Genomic DNA, 17,581 nt, shown 5'->3' on the forward strand with positions numbered 1-17,581 from the left:
TTCCTGACAGAAGCAAACGATGTGATTGAAAAAATATCTAAATCTAGATCAGTGTTTCTCAACATTTTTCAGCCCAGCGCCCCCCCAGCCTTTATCCAGGTCCCTCACCGCCCCCACCAAAGAATTTGCAGGTTACTTTGCACTGACTATTATTTTATCATTAATATTACTATCACTATTGTAGATGTTTTGATTTGTATGCTTGTTTCTGTATTTATCATCAAAAATTATTTCCCAGAGAACAAGTTAAAATTGGTAGGCCTAACAGAAGCCAATCAGAGTGGAAAAAAAATTCTTATTTTGTGCCACTTTCTAGTTAAATATTACAGAAATAACCAGATAAAAGATGTTCAACATGCCAGTTTAAACTTTGAACCATTAGCAAAACGACTGAGCTGCAACATTAAAACATGGATAGAACTGTAACTACATTAATCATAACTCTTCTTCTCTTCAGTGTTTGTCAGTTTCTGGTGGTGCAGCTCTGTGCTGCCTTCAGGAGAATGGGACATCAGAGCTTCATCCATAAAATTTCACCCACATGGCATTTATTGTTCAAACCAGAGCTTTCAGTGGAAAAATAAAAGTTCCAGGTCCTTTTAATGCCATAGAAATATGAGACAGAAACATGGATTATATCTTTATATAGACCTGTCTATTGATTATAGATTAATAGTTTTACTGGACAGAAATTACAAAGAACAAATCTGGTTCTCAATCAAATCCTAATGAGTCAAATTGAAAGTGTCATGGAGTCATCAGCCCCATGACATTAAGACTGACATGAAAAATAATATTGAAGAAATAAAAATAAATATATCAAATCTAATTAAAAACATAAATAAGTGATCAGTTCTTTACTGTTATGGTCTGTAAGATATATTTATTCTCAGTGCCAGATGTGGTCTCAACAAACCCATAACACTTCAACAATATTATTTTACCTTTTATCTGGAAATAGTGTCTGTTTATTCTTGCCATACAGTCTCTGTATTAATTATTGCTCTAAAGGTCTTGCCATACCAGTTTATTCCTCTGTATTTACTTTAGTTTCTTAGTTTATTCTTGCATTTTGTTCTTCATTCATTTCCATTTAGTTTTATTTGATTAGTATCATCCTCTCTTGGTTTATTGCTATGTCCACTTTAGTTTCTTTTCTGTTGCTACATTTATTTTATAGTTTATTGACCATCAGTAATCTTCACTCATCACCTGCTGCGCCACCTAATCATCATGTTTCACATCATGTGTTGATTTTTTATTGTTCAGCGTCGGATTCTCTGTTTTTATGCCATAATTCACATCTAGTTCGTCGCTCCGTTTTATGTCCTGCTTCTCTTGTTTCAGAGTTTTGCGCAATGTGCGCATCTTTTTTTTTTTTTAAGCCACTAAGGCAGTCGGGAAGCGTATCGATGGGGAAAAGGCAGACTGACAAACATTTTAAAACAATGGAAACAATTTCTGCATTCTGATTATTGAAATTTAAAAGTGCTGTGTTGTTCCATCAAACCCGTTTCATACCGGACCACTTACAGCACCGTGTTAATGCTATAAAATGAACGCTCTCTATCGCGGTATCACCCATGGAGGGATTTATTGATTTAAATGGGTTCATTTTTCAGAGGGATACACAGTGAAGGTATCGTGATTTTAGCTACCAGTAGCAGGAGAACGGAGCTGCGCCAAGAAGCTAACAAACACGGAATAGAAGAAGAGCTGCCATCGATACAGTTGCATGTTACATGTATTGTGTAACATGTTTTAATGTTACAGAATACAGTTTTACCAAGTTGCTCAAAGTCTAAACTGGTATTGTTGTGCATTTAAGGTGTAAAGTTTACCTTCGACCAAACGCCCCCCAAAGGCATCCCACACCCCCTTTTATAAAAATGTCCACCAGCGCCCCCTGCCGTCCTCTGTACGCCCCCTGAGGGGCGGTACCGCCCACGTTGAGAACCACTAATCTAGAGCATCAATACTCTTGGTTTAACTGTGCTTGAGTTGTGCCGGTAGATGTGTCTTTCCAGAGAAACGCATAGCTTTTCCTTTATGGGTACACCAGATGTCGCCATTTATCTTTCTCTGTTTTGACTATTGCTCCACTTGTATCAAAAGGTTTTCTTAAACAGTGACATATTAAGATTTTGAGACTGGATGGTATTTACTGCCCTCAGCATGTGCCGGTAAGGACTGAATTCTTTTTCAAACAGGAATACTGAAGTGATTTGTGAGGTGAAGAACAGTCTCTGGCCAGCCCTTTCCTATTGTTGTGGAATGGGAGGTTCCAGCTATGCAGCTCTTGGGAAACACCACAGGACATCCTTTTCCTCATTCCTCAAGGATAAAATGAAAAATCTATGTGTGTTCCAATGCTTCTTTTGTTTTGTGATGGAAAACAAGAAGGTAAATGTTGATCCATTATGTCAGCCTCCTGGCACATTTGTCTGATTTTACGGAAAACAAAACAGCAAATAGACTCCACAGATGCTCATTATGAAATTATAACGCAATTCTGATGTTTTAAATTAGAAAATAGGTAGAAATTTTCCAGTTAAGGGGTAGAACATTTATATAAAAAAATATTTGTGACCATGCAAGATGCCATTGAACTTTAAATGCTTGAGCAGATTTGGCTGCAAATCTATATTTAAAAGACATTTTATCATCTCCACCAAATATTTGAGGACAACTGATTCATCAACTGAATAAAACAGATGACTGTTTCAGATAAGCCTGCACTTTTAATTAATTTTTAGAGCTGCATGCTATAAACATGGCAAGACTAGCTCATGACTTAGCCTCTAGCTACATCCTTTGCTTAAAGTACCGTCAACAAACAAAGCAAAGAAGACTTCACAGATTGAAGGAAACATGAAAATTGATAAAGACAAAAGGATTGTTGAAGAGATTCACTCACATGCATGCCCATCTAAAGACGGAGAAGAATGTGCCTCTTCCCTGAAGAAACGCCAAGCTAAACAGGCAAGAAATGAATAAAACAAAACCAAATACAATGAAGATGAGGACACTATGGCTGGAACTAGAAAGATAATCGATAGCTGATCAAACTGATGAAGTTGTCAAATATAATACTCTTCAGATTGAAGGGCTAAAGAAATCTGAAGTTCTGTCATAAAGAGGTGGCGGATTTAAAGTGGCAGAATACCGCCCTGAAGGATCAGTGCTTACTCCTGGAAAGAAAGGTTGACGTTCTCGGATTTAAAATGGATGAAGCAGAAGACTTCAGAGTTAAAATAAATAATACCAATTTGATAATTCAGATCTAATGTGTTCCAGATACAAAAATGGCATTGACACTGCAGCTTGAATGACCCAATTCCGATTTTTTTTGTGAAATTGTTGACACTAACAAATAAATGCGACCTGTATGTGTTCTGCAGTGTCCCACATGCGCCGCAGAGGGCGCAATGTCAGTGTTCTCCCAACTGCCATAAAAAGAAGTGCTCAGTGTTTGCAGAAGTAAACATGGAGGCCAACAGTGGAGCTTAGCTTACATATTGAAGTTGTTGTTTGACCGCAGCAGCAGCATACTAACAACTTACCGTATTTTCCGCACTATAAGGCGCACAGCATCAATGATCCCTCTAATTTTTCATGTGTCTGGGTATACTCAACAGCTCCCTGAGCACACTGAGGACCACTGTGAGCAACATCAGATGTGCACGCTGTAACCACACACATCACACCCGTTCAAAATCATAGCAAGTTGCATGACTTATTAAAAGTGCAGTAAGAGACAGCATTTATCACAGGAAATGAAACGTATTGTACATATTGTCCGAGACCAACACAAGACCAAGACCAAATGCAGCCGAGTCCAAGACGAGACCGTCTTGGACCACCATCAAAAAGTGGTCTTGAGACCAAGACCAGTCTCGAGTACTACAACACTACCCATAAGCCCATGCTAATATTAGTATATTAGCCTGCAAAGACTTTCATGCAACATCTTTTAACCCTAACCTGTATCCATACATGCCAGTAGTAGATAACATATACATAACACGAAAATATACTGAAGGCGAATAACCAGTGGTGGGAAGTAACGACGTACTTAAGTACAATTTTCGTGTATCTGTACTTTACTTAAGTAGATTTAATAATGGGGACTTTCTACTTTTACTCCACTACATTTTACAGTAAGTATCTGTACTTTCTACTTCACTACATTTCTACAAAACTGTCGCGTTACTCGTTACATCCAAGTCCCGTTGCTCTTTTTGTCCGTTAAAATGTGAAGTTCAGGGATTTAAGGTGGCGCCGTAAAATCCCAGCAATAACGTGACTTAGTGTCTGTTGTCACCCATCGGCTCCACCTTTACTCGCACGCGGAGCTCCAAGACATGCGCAGTGGTTTCCTCTGAGCGTCAGTAATATAATAGTACAGAAGCGCTGCATAAATAATAAGATATGGCGACATGTAAAATCAGCAGCGCTTCGCTTTCACAGACGGTGGGACTTTGTCCAATTTTTAACGTCACTTGGAAGGAAAGCTTTAAGAAAGGTAAGCTCTGTGGACGTGATGCTAGCAAAGCTAGCTGTATTGACTGAGACACAAGTTGCATCTGCGATGACTGACATGTCGCATATATGGGACAACGCTGTGACCAAAGTGCAATATTGTAATATGACATTCAAGGACGATCCGATTCTTCTGGACGGATCTTGACTAAGTCCTATAGTGCTGAAGCCTCACTGAGAGCCGTTCTTTGTTCTTGTAATGCTCTGCGTACACTGCAGTAGCTATTTTATTTCATTAAAATATATTTATATTTAATTGGTGAATAAATAAAACAAGAACGTAGGAACACAGAGCATGCTCATTGCTCTGTTTTCGTCACCTGTCATGGTGGCAGACGTTGCAGCAGGAGGGAGGATGAGAACAGTCACGGTGGACAGTGTTCATAGTTGAGCGTTGTTAATTGCTATGTTTAATGGTGCAGACAATTATTATTTCTGACATTGGCAATATGGGCAACCGCACAGGGCGTTATTTTTTTAGGGATGGCAGGAGACCTCTGTGTATTGTGGCACAGAGATGAAAGCAAAACAGAATGAAGAAGAGTGTTAGAATTATTATTTAATCTTTCTTATATGAAGCTTATAGTGTTATGCCACTTTTAGAAGTTTGTTCTGTCTGTTGTTTGTTCACTTCCTGTGTTGCAGAAGATAAGCGGCAGTACAGGAACACACTCCAACGACCTCGAGGAGAATGTGCTGTTCAGTTATCTTATATGGATAAGAGTTGCTGTGTCAAACAGAGTATACTTCCCCCCCCCCCTTAGCTCCATGTAATTAGGGCATTCCTGATCTAATAAAAGAGCGAGGCGAGCAGAGAAACTTCAGAGTGTTGGTCGGAGATTGTAACTGAAGCATTCTCTGAAGCACTCTCCTCGCGAGTGAAAACTATTTACTGACTCTTTGTCTCTGTTTTTTGCAGTGTGTAAGAAATGTCTAGTGTTTGAACCTGACATTTAATTGGTCCTTCGAGCCGGAGACCGATACACCAGACGATTCCAGCGGGTGAGTAAAAAAAACCAGGAAGCCTGTGCACAGCATTAAGACCCTTTCCGGGACTGGTTTTTTCCTCACGAGCTGGAGTCCGACGGTTGACGGTTTTCCTCAGAGACTGGAGACACAGTGAGTAGTTTCAGTTTAAAAACCAGTTAAAGTCCGCGGGAGGGCAGACTCCTCTAACTATAAGTTAAAATCTGTGTGGGACGGCGGCGTCCTCTGGTAAGAAATTAAAACCCTGAGAATCCTAGGCACTATCAGGTAAAATAAAAGCAGTTAAAGTCCGCGGGAGGGCAGACTCCCCTAACTCTATCGATCAATCAATCAGTCAAGTTTTGTTTGTGTGGTACGTTTCGGCGGCGGGGCATTTCAGGGTGCTTTGCATTATTAGAATAGGGACAGAGGTGGTCAGTGAGAGGGAGAGAAATAAAAATAAAAATAATAATAATAAACATTACATCATTAGAACGTTGAAGAAAAAAAAAAAAGAAAAAAGGTTAGTTAAATTCTCTGAGTTAGTTAAAGTCTGTGTGGGACGGCGGCGTCCCCTGCTAAAGGACGACGGGAGTCCTCTACTAGGTAGTTAAATTCCGCGAAGGACAGGAGCGTCCTACTTAAAAGTGTGAAAGTGTGTGAGTGAATGAAAACTGATTATCACTAGATAAACAGTTTTATACCAAAACAACGGGAAACAAATGGTGAGATTTTGTGGATGTTTGTAGACAAGAAAACTCCGCTCTCTGAGTTGAAGTGAGTTTTACCACAATCTATTTATCACCATCCTGTTGAAATTTCCAGTGTTTAGAACACAGCAGGTGTTGAGACCACACTGGACTAAATTTAGTTCAAAATGGGTACCGGGGGAAGCAAATATAAACAGAAGGTCTTAGAAGACCTGTCCAGTAAAGACTGGAAAAGAGTTGAAAACATAAATGAGGATGCAGCAAACCAGCTTTGTTACTGGGTAAAACAGTACGATTTTAATGGCAGGTTAAGTACCACAAGCATAAAAGAACTACAGCAAAAAATTAGAACAAAATGTAATGGAAAAGAAAAACAAATGGCAAAAGAGGGTTATGAACAAACAAAAGTCTGGCTCCAAATAGCTGAGAGAAGAGAAGAGGGAGAAAGAAAGGCTAAAGATAAGAGAGGACAGGAAACGGAGGAGCAGAAAAATAAGGCGGAGGGGAACCAGTCATTCTGTTCACAGCCGATGTTTTTTCAGTTTGTATTGGAATAGTTTGTTTTTGATATGCGGAGGGCTCCATCCTAATCAGACGTCCTTGAGCCTGTTCTTCTGAAGCGATGGTCACATTGTTGTTCTTGTTGATAAAATGAAAAATGTTTGCAGTGAGCAGCCTTATTCCGTGTTTGTTAAGATTGCGTCCTCCTCTTCCAAAGAGGTGAAAGCGCTGCCAGTAGATCCAGAGGTTATCGATGAAGGTCACTGAGCTGGCAGAGCAGGTTTTAATCAGCCATTTGTTTATCATGTCCAGCCTGGAATGTTTTTCGTCTCCCCATTGAGGTGATGGAATTGGACCACTGAGAAATAACTTCATTTTTAATTTACCATAGTGTCCAGAAGAATATTAAAGTCCTTTTTCAGAATCTCGGATTTTTGCTTTTCCAGATCATTGGCTCCAACAGGCACAACTAAAGTCTCCATGTTTGGCTGATCAGTGGTTATAGAGAGCACTTTGCGGAGCTTTGTGCGGTGGATGCGTGGGTTTAGCCTCATTGCTGATGTTTGAAGGTGGATTTTCACTCGGGGGCTCGTGCTGAAGTGCAGAAAATCTGTTTTTCAGTGGGATTCCCACGGAGTCAGAATGTTTTGAGGCTCGGGCTGGTCGCTTTGTCCTTGGGAGTGGGCTCGGTGTAGTCGTTTTGGTTCCAGCTACTTGTTTGTTATTCTTTGGCGAAGCAGGTGTTGAGGTTGAAGGTGCGTTTCTGCTCAGAGCTGGCCACACTGATTCATCTAGGTGAGGGGTTCTCCCCGTTAGTCGTCTCATGGGATCTGCAGTGTGAGACTTTTGTTTTGGCTTGGCTCCCTGAGCGATCCAGGATGAGCTGTTTGGTGCGGGGTGTACGACCTCTCCGCTGATTTGAGGAAGAGTTGTTTCATATCCACGGGTAGCGTTGATCTCAAAGTTCACCTCCAGCCGTTGAATCTTTGTTCCTAAAAACTGAAGTCGTTGTAGAATACTGCTAATGTCCTTGGGGTCGAACGGGGGCATTTTGCCCTAGTTCAACTTGGAGGTGAAGAAAAGTGAGGTAAAAATAAAAGTGAGAAAATCTCCTGGTCTTTAGGTTTGAAGTAATCCAGTTATGATGTCGATGCAAAAACAAGCAAGCAAACAGGAACAAAAAACCTGGATAAAAAATGGAGCAACTGTAAAAAATGACTTATACATCTGACCAGAAGGAAAACCAATCCTACCAAAAATCTATATAAATGGGCAGCAATATTGAGCCATGGGAAGACACATGTCTCAACAGGAGGGATGGTAGGATTAGTAAAACAGCATTATACAACCTATGGTTTTAATTTTAATCTATATTCAAAAAAATTTTTGTAGAGCTTGCCTCATATGTGCTAAGCACAATGCTCAAGGTAATCTACGTCCAAAGCAAGGGAGGTTTCCAACACCTAACTATCCTTTCCAGAGTATACACATGGACTTTATAGAACTAAATCAAAGTGAAGGGAAAAAGTACTGTCTAGTGATCATAGATTCATTTTCAAAATGGATAGAACTGTTCCCAACTAAAACACCGGATGCCCTAACAGTGGCAAAAGCCTTATGTAAAGACATAATACCCAGATATGGAATACCAGAAAAAATCTATAGTGATAATGGTACACACTTTGTGAACCAAGTGGTAAAAAACATAGGAACTGCCTTCCACATAAACTTAAAAAACCACTGCAGCTACCACCCACAAAGTGCAGGACTGGTAGAAAGAATGAATGGTACTATAAAAAATAGATTAAAGAAGTGTATGGAAGAAACAGGAAGGCCCTGGACACGGTGTTTGGACCTAGTTAAAATGTATATAAACATCACTAGTACATCAGGACTAACACCTTATGAAACACTGTTTGGGAGACCGTACAGACTCCCATTATTCAAGAATGAATGGGAAGCAGAGGATGAACCTAACTTAGCAGACTATATGAAAAAAACTATATGAGAAAATCACCAAAGTGGGAAGGTCCCTATCAGGTCCTGTTGACCACAGGAACTGCAGTTAAGATAGCAGAAAGAAACACATGGATCCACTTAGCACATTGTAAACTGATAATACAAAAAGAAGACTAAAATAACTCTCTTAGTAATAAAGTTTTGCCTACCTTCAGTTAGACCCCCAGAGGAAGCCCGTGGTACAAAGGGAACTGTATTTCTAGTATACAGTTGTCTCAAACCGGTGAAGATAGTCCACAACTCTGCCGAGGGGTTCTTAGGAAGGGAATCAAAACATAAAACATGATGACTGAAAGAAAAAAGGTGATCCTTGGGTGTAGGAGCTACGGTCATAATTATTGCAGCTCTCCTATTATTTTGGTATGAAACAAAAGTAAGAGAAGAACACATAACACCGAGAAGTATGGATGCCACCTGGGAAGAGTTGTACGTGGTGTCCAAGGTTAGGGACATGGAAAATCCCTGTAAAGGGTCAGGTGAAGAGGTTGTAGATGAAATCTACCTGTGTGTTAATGCATCTAGATTGGCAACTGTGATTTCTCTGGACCTGAATAAGATCAATATTGGGGGCTACCCAGGCAATGCCTGGGCAGGTTATGATCAAAGAGATGGGAAAATGTTTTCGCCTACACAGGGGATAGCTGGAGGCCAAATCCAAAGATAAATACCAAAGCACAGTACTGGGCTAAGGTTATACATCTGGGAAAAAATCAATAAAGAAATAAAAATAATCATAAACACCACAAACAATCCGATCCCTTTCAAAAGTGATGTTCCTTGTTTCTATTTCTCTTTGTGGATTGAGAAAAGTGGAAAAGACCCCTATAAAATGATTTCCCTGTGCCAGAACATCACAGAGTCAAATAACGTCTCCCCAGGCATAATGGTGGCGGACCCACACTCAACCAAACTCGCAAGTTCTGAAATGACTATATTCAATGCAGATGATGATGATGATATAGATGAGCTAATTAGAATAACCACAGGAGTTACCAGCCGAAGCAACAACTGGCTTCTAATGATAGAACAGGCTGCAAAAGTTCCACAAGGGGACTGTGTGATATGTATGGGTCCACGACCACTTTTGAGAGTGGTTCCAGCAACGCTCCCAAATGAATGTGAGTTCAGGAAATTGTTCGACTATAGTAAATGTTACTCGGTACTTCCAACCATTATCCCGTAGTGACATCTGGGGGTGGTGTGGAGATAACAGGTTGTTTGATAAACTGCCATTAAATACTACTGGTTCGTGCACTGTAGTGACTCTGATGTTACCTGTTTCAATATACCCTATGACAAGTGCCACAACTACTTGCCTCACTAGGTAATGTGCTTCCATCAGTGTGGCAGCAGCGTCAGAAACGCTCTCTGAAAGATGACGATGATCCCACCTATATAGACAGTATTGGGGTCCCACGTGGTGTACCTGATGAAAATAAGCTGGTAAATCAGATATATGCAGGTTTTGAATCATCTATCTGCTGGTGGTGTACTATAAATAAAAATGTTGATAGAATAAAACTACATCCACTACAATGTCCAGAGGTTAGGTAACAAAACAGAGCAAGGTTTCTCAGCCGTCCGCGAGCAACTGTCAGCTACCTCCCTGATGGCTTTCCAAAACCGCATTGCTGTGACATGTTTGTTGGCTGAGAGGGGTGGGGTCTGCGCCCTTTTTGGGGAGCAGTGCTCCGCCCTTGTCCCCAACAACCCCGCTGCAGATGGCAGCCTCACAAAGGCCTTGGATGGGTTGAGGGCGCTAAACAGCAAAATGAAAGACCACTCTGGAGCTGATACAGAAATATGGGACGGTTTGGGTAATGTATTTGGCCAATATTAACAACTAATAGTCTCTGTCTTAATTTCCATAGCTGTGTTTGCAGCAATACTGGCCTTGTGTGGATGTCGTTGTATTCCCTGTATCAGAGCTTTAATTCAAAAGCTCATCACCACTGCCGTCGCTCCGATGCAGGAACAAGTGTATTCTCTCCTTCCTCCTGATGACAATAAAAATATAAGTGATGAAACAGGTGCTGAGTCCAGTGATGGAGAAGATGAAATGTCTCTCGACTTTCCAGACTTGTATCCTGACCCAAATGTTCCTATGTCAAACTTGTAAATAAGATGTTGATGATGTAATGTGTGAAATGTGTCTTTTTCCCTCTGAGTGTACCTGTTTTGAACCACTTAATGAATTACCAATAGAAAATCGAAAGAAGTTATTGAGTAAGGACTAGATCTGGCTAAAAATGGCATAAACAGGAGGGAAATGTTAGAATTATTATTTAATCTTTCTTATATGAAGCTTATAGTGTTATGCCACTTTTAGAAGTTTGTTCTGTCTGTTGTTTGTTCACTTCCTGTGTTGCAGAAGATAAGCGGCAGTACAGGAACACACTCCAACGACCTCGAGGAGAATGTGCTGTTCAGTTATCTTATATGGATAAGAGTTGCTGTGTCAAACAGAGTATACTTCCCCCCCCCCCTTAGCTCCATGTAATTAGGGCATTCCTGATCTAATAAAAGAGCGAGGCGAGCAGAGAAACTTCAGAGTGTTGGTCGGAGATTGTAACTGAAGCATTCTCTGAAGCACTCTCCTCGCGAGTGAAAACTATTTACTGACTCTTTGTCTCTGTTTTTTGCAGTGTGTAAGAAATGTCTAGTGTTTGAACCTGACAAAGAGTTAGAACTGAAATAAATGTAGCCAGTATCAATTCAAAGTATTTAATATCTAGGTGGGAAAGTGAATCTTTCAGATCAATTTGAGAAGCAGTTTTGATAGGTGCACTTAATTTTATTGTCATGTAGCACGGGGTGCTGGTTTTGATTTGGTCTTGGGTTCAGTGGTCCAGACTACAACTCTGCTACGAGGCTCCTTGGTTCCATGTCCTCCTCTGCCAGTTGGATTTCTTTCAAAATAAATGTGTGGCAAAAAAAGTGAAGTTCATGTTATGTTAGGACAGGAGACAAGATGTTTCCATCCCTGAAATGATGATGCATAGAATCATATATCTAAGTCTAAACTATGTTACAGAGTAAACACAATAAAAACATGCTTTATCTGTGGCATATCAGTACACTTAATGATATTAGTGATTAGGTAATGCATTCAGCAAGTACTTTTACTTTTAATACTTAAGTATTTTTAAAAACCAGTACTTTTTTACTTTTACTTAAGTAAAATGTTAATGTGGTACTTTGACTTTTACTTGAGTAAATTTTCGTCTGTGTATTTGTACTTTTACTTAAGTACATTTTTGGAGTACTTTCTCCACCACTGCGGATAACTCACCTGTAGAGAAGCGCCGTTTCTTCCAATGTGCAAGTCCACAAACAAGCTTCCTGCACTTTACTGCGTATGTGCACTGCTGAAGTTTCTCACTTCAGTAACAAAACTATTCAATCCACTTTCCTCAAAATAACTTAGTCTTGTACCTTTCTCAGGCCAAAAATGTACATTTTTTAGTTATTCTGTCTCCCAGAACAGCTCCTTGGATTTATGCCTCCTAGCCTCAAACACAGGACAGAGACATGTTCACACAACAATGTTATCTTCAGTTTACTTGGGTGTTAAAAATGGAACTTTCTAACAGACAACTAGCTATCTGTCAGTGTTTTCCAGAAACCCACATCCACATCAGTGTGTAAACCTTTGAGAACAGAGTGACAGCTGCTGCGTGAATCCAAAACACCATAAGGTCACATGGTACACTCGAACACACACATCCCTCTGATCCCTCCCCCTACCTTCTCTCTGAGTTCCTAATGCTGTGAGGGAGAGCAAAACAGCAGGAGGTTTTACAGGGGGAGGAGGAGGCAAAGCAGTGGCGAGAGAGAGCCGAGTGAGCAGGAGGAGGAGGGTAGGGAGTGAGCAGAGTGAGGCCAGATTAAAACCAAGCAGGAATAAAGGGAACACCATCATATAAAACACTTTGCTACACTACAGACACTGTGGAGAGGAAGTAGGTGATCAGTCAGGGATAGCTGGAGCAGGAGGGCAGGCTTTCCAGAGGAGGATATGTGCTGCAGCGTGTGGATTACCAACACTTTAGTGCCGTAAGCATTATAGCAGTGAGATGCGTAAAGTAACCTCCAACATCCCAGGCTCACAGCTGATGATGCAGAGGACTAATAGTGAGAGGATTTCCTGCTGAACACCATGGCCCAGGTAAGAAGAGCCTTACTCTCTCACCTTTCACATGACCCTGAACCAAACTTGAAGAGAAATAATCATCGCTGAACTGAGTTTCATTCCTCTTCCTGTCTCAACCAAATCAGATATAATGAATGTAGCAAATTTTACAACCCACAGTCCTGCTCTACAGGAATGTTCAGTAATGTATAATGTATTACAATTATGATATCATAAAAATCTGCAACATAGTAATTCCTGAATTACAATGTTAGAGTGTTGCCTGATTCAAGTTCCAGAAACTTGAAACAGACAAGTTTGTGAAATTGCCTCAACAATTCTGCCAATAGATGAGAACCCAAGATTTAGTAATCAGGTAAAACACAGAAATGTGTAGAATAACATTGCTATTTGACAATTGCAATAATAACAAACCCAATGATGATTTTTTTCTGTTTCTGTGCTCATTTACAATTTTGGGTTTAAAATGTGATGCATTTTAGTTAAAATCACTAATAATAATTTTGTACCTTGGAAAAGACTAGTGGGTAGTCTTTTCCCACTAGTCCCACATATTACTCCACAGGGAGTAATATGTGAACATCCCTGTGGAACTGCACAAAGTTCTCAACAATCCTCTCAGGAACTTCTTCCATCTCCAATGTCCTTCATCATCATCAGCAGCAGCAGCAGCTTTATTAAAGATACCAATAGGTCCTTCTTTGTCCATATAGCTTTTGGCTGGGATGAGGATCAGTGCTTCCAAATCAGAGGCCATTGTCTTGAGCTAGAAAAGGATAGAGTGCCTTTTCTGATTCGGGGGGGGGAGGGTCCCGCCCTAAGTAGAGGAGTTTAAGTATCTTGGGACCTTGTTCACAAATGAAGGAAACATGGAGCAGGAGATCGACAGATGGATCGGCGCAGTCTCTGCAGTGAAGCAGGCGCTGTACCGGTCCGTCGTGGTGAAGAGAGAGCTGAGTGAAAAAACGAAGCTCTCAATTTACCGGTCGATCTACGTTCCTACCCTCATCTATGGTCATGAGTTTTGGGTCAAGACCGAAAGAACAAGGTCATGGATACAAGCGGAGGAAATGCTTGTATAGCCCATAGCGTGTCTGGGCTGTCCTTTAGACATAGGATGAGAAAGCTCAGTCATCCAGGAGGTACTCAGAGTAGAGCTACTGCTTCTCTACATTCAGAGGAGCCAGTGGAGGTGGTTCGGGCATCTAGTCAGGACACCTCCTGGACACCTCCCTGGTGAGGTGTTCCAGGCACATCCCAATGGGAGGAGACCGCTGATACCCCTCAACCGGATGGATTTTATAATCGGCAACAAAGCAGTGACATGAGATTATTTTTAGGTGCGTCTTTGAGAGTAAGAGTCTTTTTGAACCTGAGTCAAGGCAGGGGGGTTATTTTTAGTCAGTTAGCTGAAATACTGCTGCTTACTGTATGTTAGCTCTAGGTATGTGGTCACATGGGCGCCATATATGGGAGAAAACTTGGGCGATTTCAAGGGCCCCTGACTGACAGGGGCCACCCACACATTTTTTTTTGGTTGTTTATAGAAACACGGCTGTGGCTGTTATGCTGTTGAGGAAAATTGTAAAGTCAGGCAAGGCTGGCCCAAGGCATAAGGAAACTAAGTGGCCGCTTAGGGCCCCCTTAGTGGAACTGATATATTTTTTTAAAGTAATGATTTCTATGTGATTATATTAACATTATAAAGTTAATATAAATTCATTATGAAGTTGTGATTTTTTTTTACAATAATATATATTGGATAATGTATGTAAAAAATCTTTCTTATATGGGCAAAAAGAAAAATAAACTGCTTTTGTAAATGCTCAGTCTAGTTAGCATAGCTACCAATGACGGCAGCTAAATGGTTTCCTGTAATGATGAGCCGTTTCTCCGCCATTAGCATATTTAGCAGTAAGTGAATGAGGCTGATTGACAGCATTAGCTGTCAACCAGGAAATGGTCTTAGGACCTGGCTCTGATTGGTTGTTTTTGGCTGGAATGATGCATTAGTTTAGCTAGCAATAATAGTTCAGGGAGCAGGTGGAGGAGATTGATCTTTTTGCAGATTCTCTGTCTCATCCCAGGTGAAAAAAAATGTATACTTTAAACATACTTTCATTTGTGAAAGTACATTTTAAGTATACTAAGTATTAAGTGTACTACCTAAAAATATATATGATGTATATATAATATATATATATATATTAAATAAAAGTAGACTTTAAGTGAACAAAATATGTATTTGCCCAAGTGTAAATATACACTTGCTCAAGTTTATATTTAAGACATTTACAATATCTGTCAAAGATATTTTGTGTATATTTTAAAATGCTCAAAATAGAATTGTTTAAAATTCACTTAACGCTTTAAATAATTAATTTCAGTATATTTTAAATTACATCTCAGTGTATACTTTAGGCTAATAAAGTATACTTTTATAGGTGCTTTAATAATTTACTACTTTTGTAAAAATGGCAAAGAATAAACACATGATAATCCTGATGTAATGTTGTTTAACAAAGTAAATAATGTGTTCATGCCTCAAAATATCAAACATTGACACTTTAGTGGCAGAGGTGCTACAACAAAAACAATAATTGTCCTTAATAAATGTAGCAGGTATCTTCAGTTTTACATCTCTCCGAATATGATCCGTTTTCAGTTTAACAAAAACACAGAAGCTGTCTTTACCCAGTCCATTTTCAGACGTACGATGTAAGATCTATAAGTCAACGGCAGTAGCTCCAGTTCATACTCCAGACCAGATGGTGGCGGTATTGCACACTTTCATTTTTTCAAATTCACCATTTTTACTCACATAATATTGCCTTAAAATTAGAGAGGACCTTGATAATAGTTACTAATTTTGGTAAATTCAAGCTGGCGACGTCCTACTACGAGTTAGACGACAACACAACGGGACAACAACTGATGGAAATGAAATGTGTGTCACAAACGGAGCCTGGAGGGATGAAGGCTGCTAAGTGTTGCTAGCTGGTGGTAAGTTTGCTTATTAATTATCTTCGTTCAATTATATACAGTGCAGTAAATATATATATATATATGACTTACATTTGTTTCATAAATAATAATCTTATTTTTTTACATTTTTGTTCATTTTTATCTCTAACAATATTAATTTCCATTTTAAATTATTAAACTGTTGTATTGTTTTTGTTTTTTTTGTCAATATTGCAGGCTAATGTTGGTGACCAAGCTTTGCAATCAACATCCAGTCAGAGAATGGTAGGTTTATTTGGTGGCATTGAATTACATTACTAACACATGCACCAATGGGTGGCAATTAAGCTTAAACAATTTGTTCTAATATAATGTCACTCAAATAATTTATATAGGGTTCATTGCCAGATAATCTATATTGATGAAAATGTTTTTGTTCTGTTTTGCAGCTGCTGCTCTACTTTAATATCCAAATTCTACAGTTTCAGAGGTGCGCATAGCTATCCATCGCAAATGTAACAAACACTTTATTGAAAAAAAAAAATAGAAATGAGATGTTCACATTAAAATATTCTATTTTAATTCTGTTTTTGAATTTTAAAAGTTTTTATTTTTGTTCTTTAACGTAATAAATTTGTTTTTTAGTCACACTTAAATTTTCATGTTCGTTGTGTTCACTTCTGACTTGTCAACTGATACTTTATGTAAAGTTCATAAAGTTGAGTAAAATTGAACAATTTTAAAATGTCGGTAATAAAACAAAATATTTGAATCACCTTGAAAATCTTGTGTAATTAATCTTTCCATGTAATTGTAGTGTAGTTATGCATGTAATGTACAAAATAGGAAAGTAGGAATAAAGATGACTTTTGAGTAATTCATTTCACTTTATTAGCAATAGCAGTAAATCAAAAATAAAAATTTTGTGTAATTTAAATACATTACTAATATATTAGTAGTATACTTAAAATATATTTAAAGTATAGTATATTAAAAGTATATCTTTAATATAATTTTATGACAGAATTAGTACACTCAAAACATACAAATCAAGCTCTTTAATACTACATAAAAAGTATACTTAAAGTATACTAAGTACTACTTGAATTGTTCCAAAAAAGTACGTTGAACGTTGAACTAAGTATACTAAAAACTGTAAATTAATACTATTTAAATATACTAAGCACAAAATAAGTTGTTCCAAAATAGCACAGTTTAAGTACATTAATCAAAGTATGCTAAAGTATTAAAATTTAATATACTAAAGTATACTTTTTTTTACTATGGATAGAAAACTGTCATGACATGCTAACAGCTTTAACAAATATGGAGAAAACATTTTTTATTAAAGTTATATACTGCAGCTTGAACAAAATCCAACTACATAGCATTTTTAGAGAAGTCTGGATTGCTTCATGTATATTTTGCGCGTTGCGTGTGACGGTTGCTGCTGGGGAGAGACCTTTCAAAAAGCTAAAACTAATAAAAAAAATGTAAACAACCTATTTGCATAGTGTAGGTGGACTGTTGCATGTAGAATTCACTAGCAGTGAATATTGTGCTAATATCAGTATTGGACCAAAGAAAGCCAGGCAGTTGCAAGCCTTTAAAATTGTAACGTTTTGATGGGTCAGATAGACTCAAGAAATTATAACAGTAGGTACGCAGGAGAGGCCCAATTTAATTTTTTGTCATGGGGCCCAAGATTCCTGGCAGCGCCGTGTTG

At 38.9% G+C, this 17,581-nt stretch overlaps 1 protein-coding gene and 1 long non-coding RNA gene across 3 annotated transcripts in view; both read left to right on the forward strand.

Annotated features, from left to right (window-relative positions):
• The first annotated feature begins 12,546 nt into the window (after nt 1-12,546).
• The window catches only part of LOC103482112 (rho GTPase-activating protein 23-like), a 128,722-nt gene continuing 123,687 nt past the window's right edge, over nt 12,547-17,581 (forward strand). Inside the window, exon 1 of one of the 2 annotated variants that reach the window (XM_008438047.3) lies at nt 12,547-12,906. In XM_008438047.3, coding sequence (XP_008436269.1) covers nt 12,898-12,906 — 9 coding nt within the window. In that variant the 5' untranslated portion in view covers nt 12,547-12,897. The remainder of the gene's footprint in view (nt 12,907-17,581) is intronic. The other variant, XM_008438050.3, reaches the window with a different exon arrangement.
• On the forward strand, nt 12,913-16,882 carry LOC145549064 (uncharacterized). Its single transcript, XR_014084991.1, has 3 exons — nt 12,913-15,894; nt 16,093-16,140; nt 16,305-16,882. It is a non-coding gene; the product is annotated as an uncharacterized LOC145549064 (long non-coding RNA).

Source organism: Poecilia reticulata, chromosome 19 (genome assembly GCF_904066995.2).
Source record: "Poecilia reticulata chromosome 19, P_reticulata-male-v2, whole genome shotgun sequence".
In the NCBI taxonomy this organism is placed as follows: Eukaryota; Metazoa; Chordata; class Actinopteri; order Cyprinodontiformes; family Poeciliidae; genus Poecilia; species Poecilia reticulata.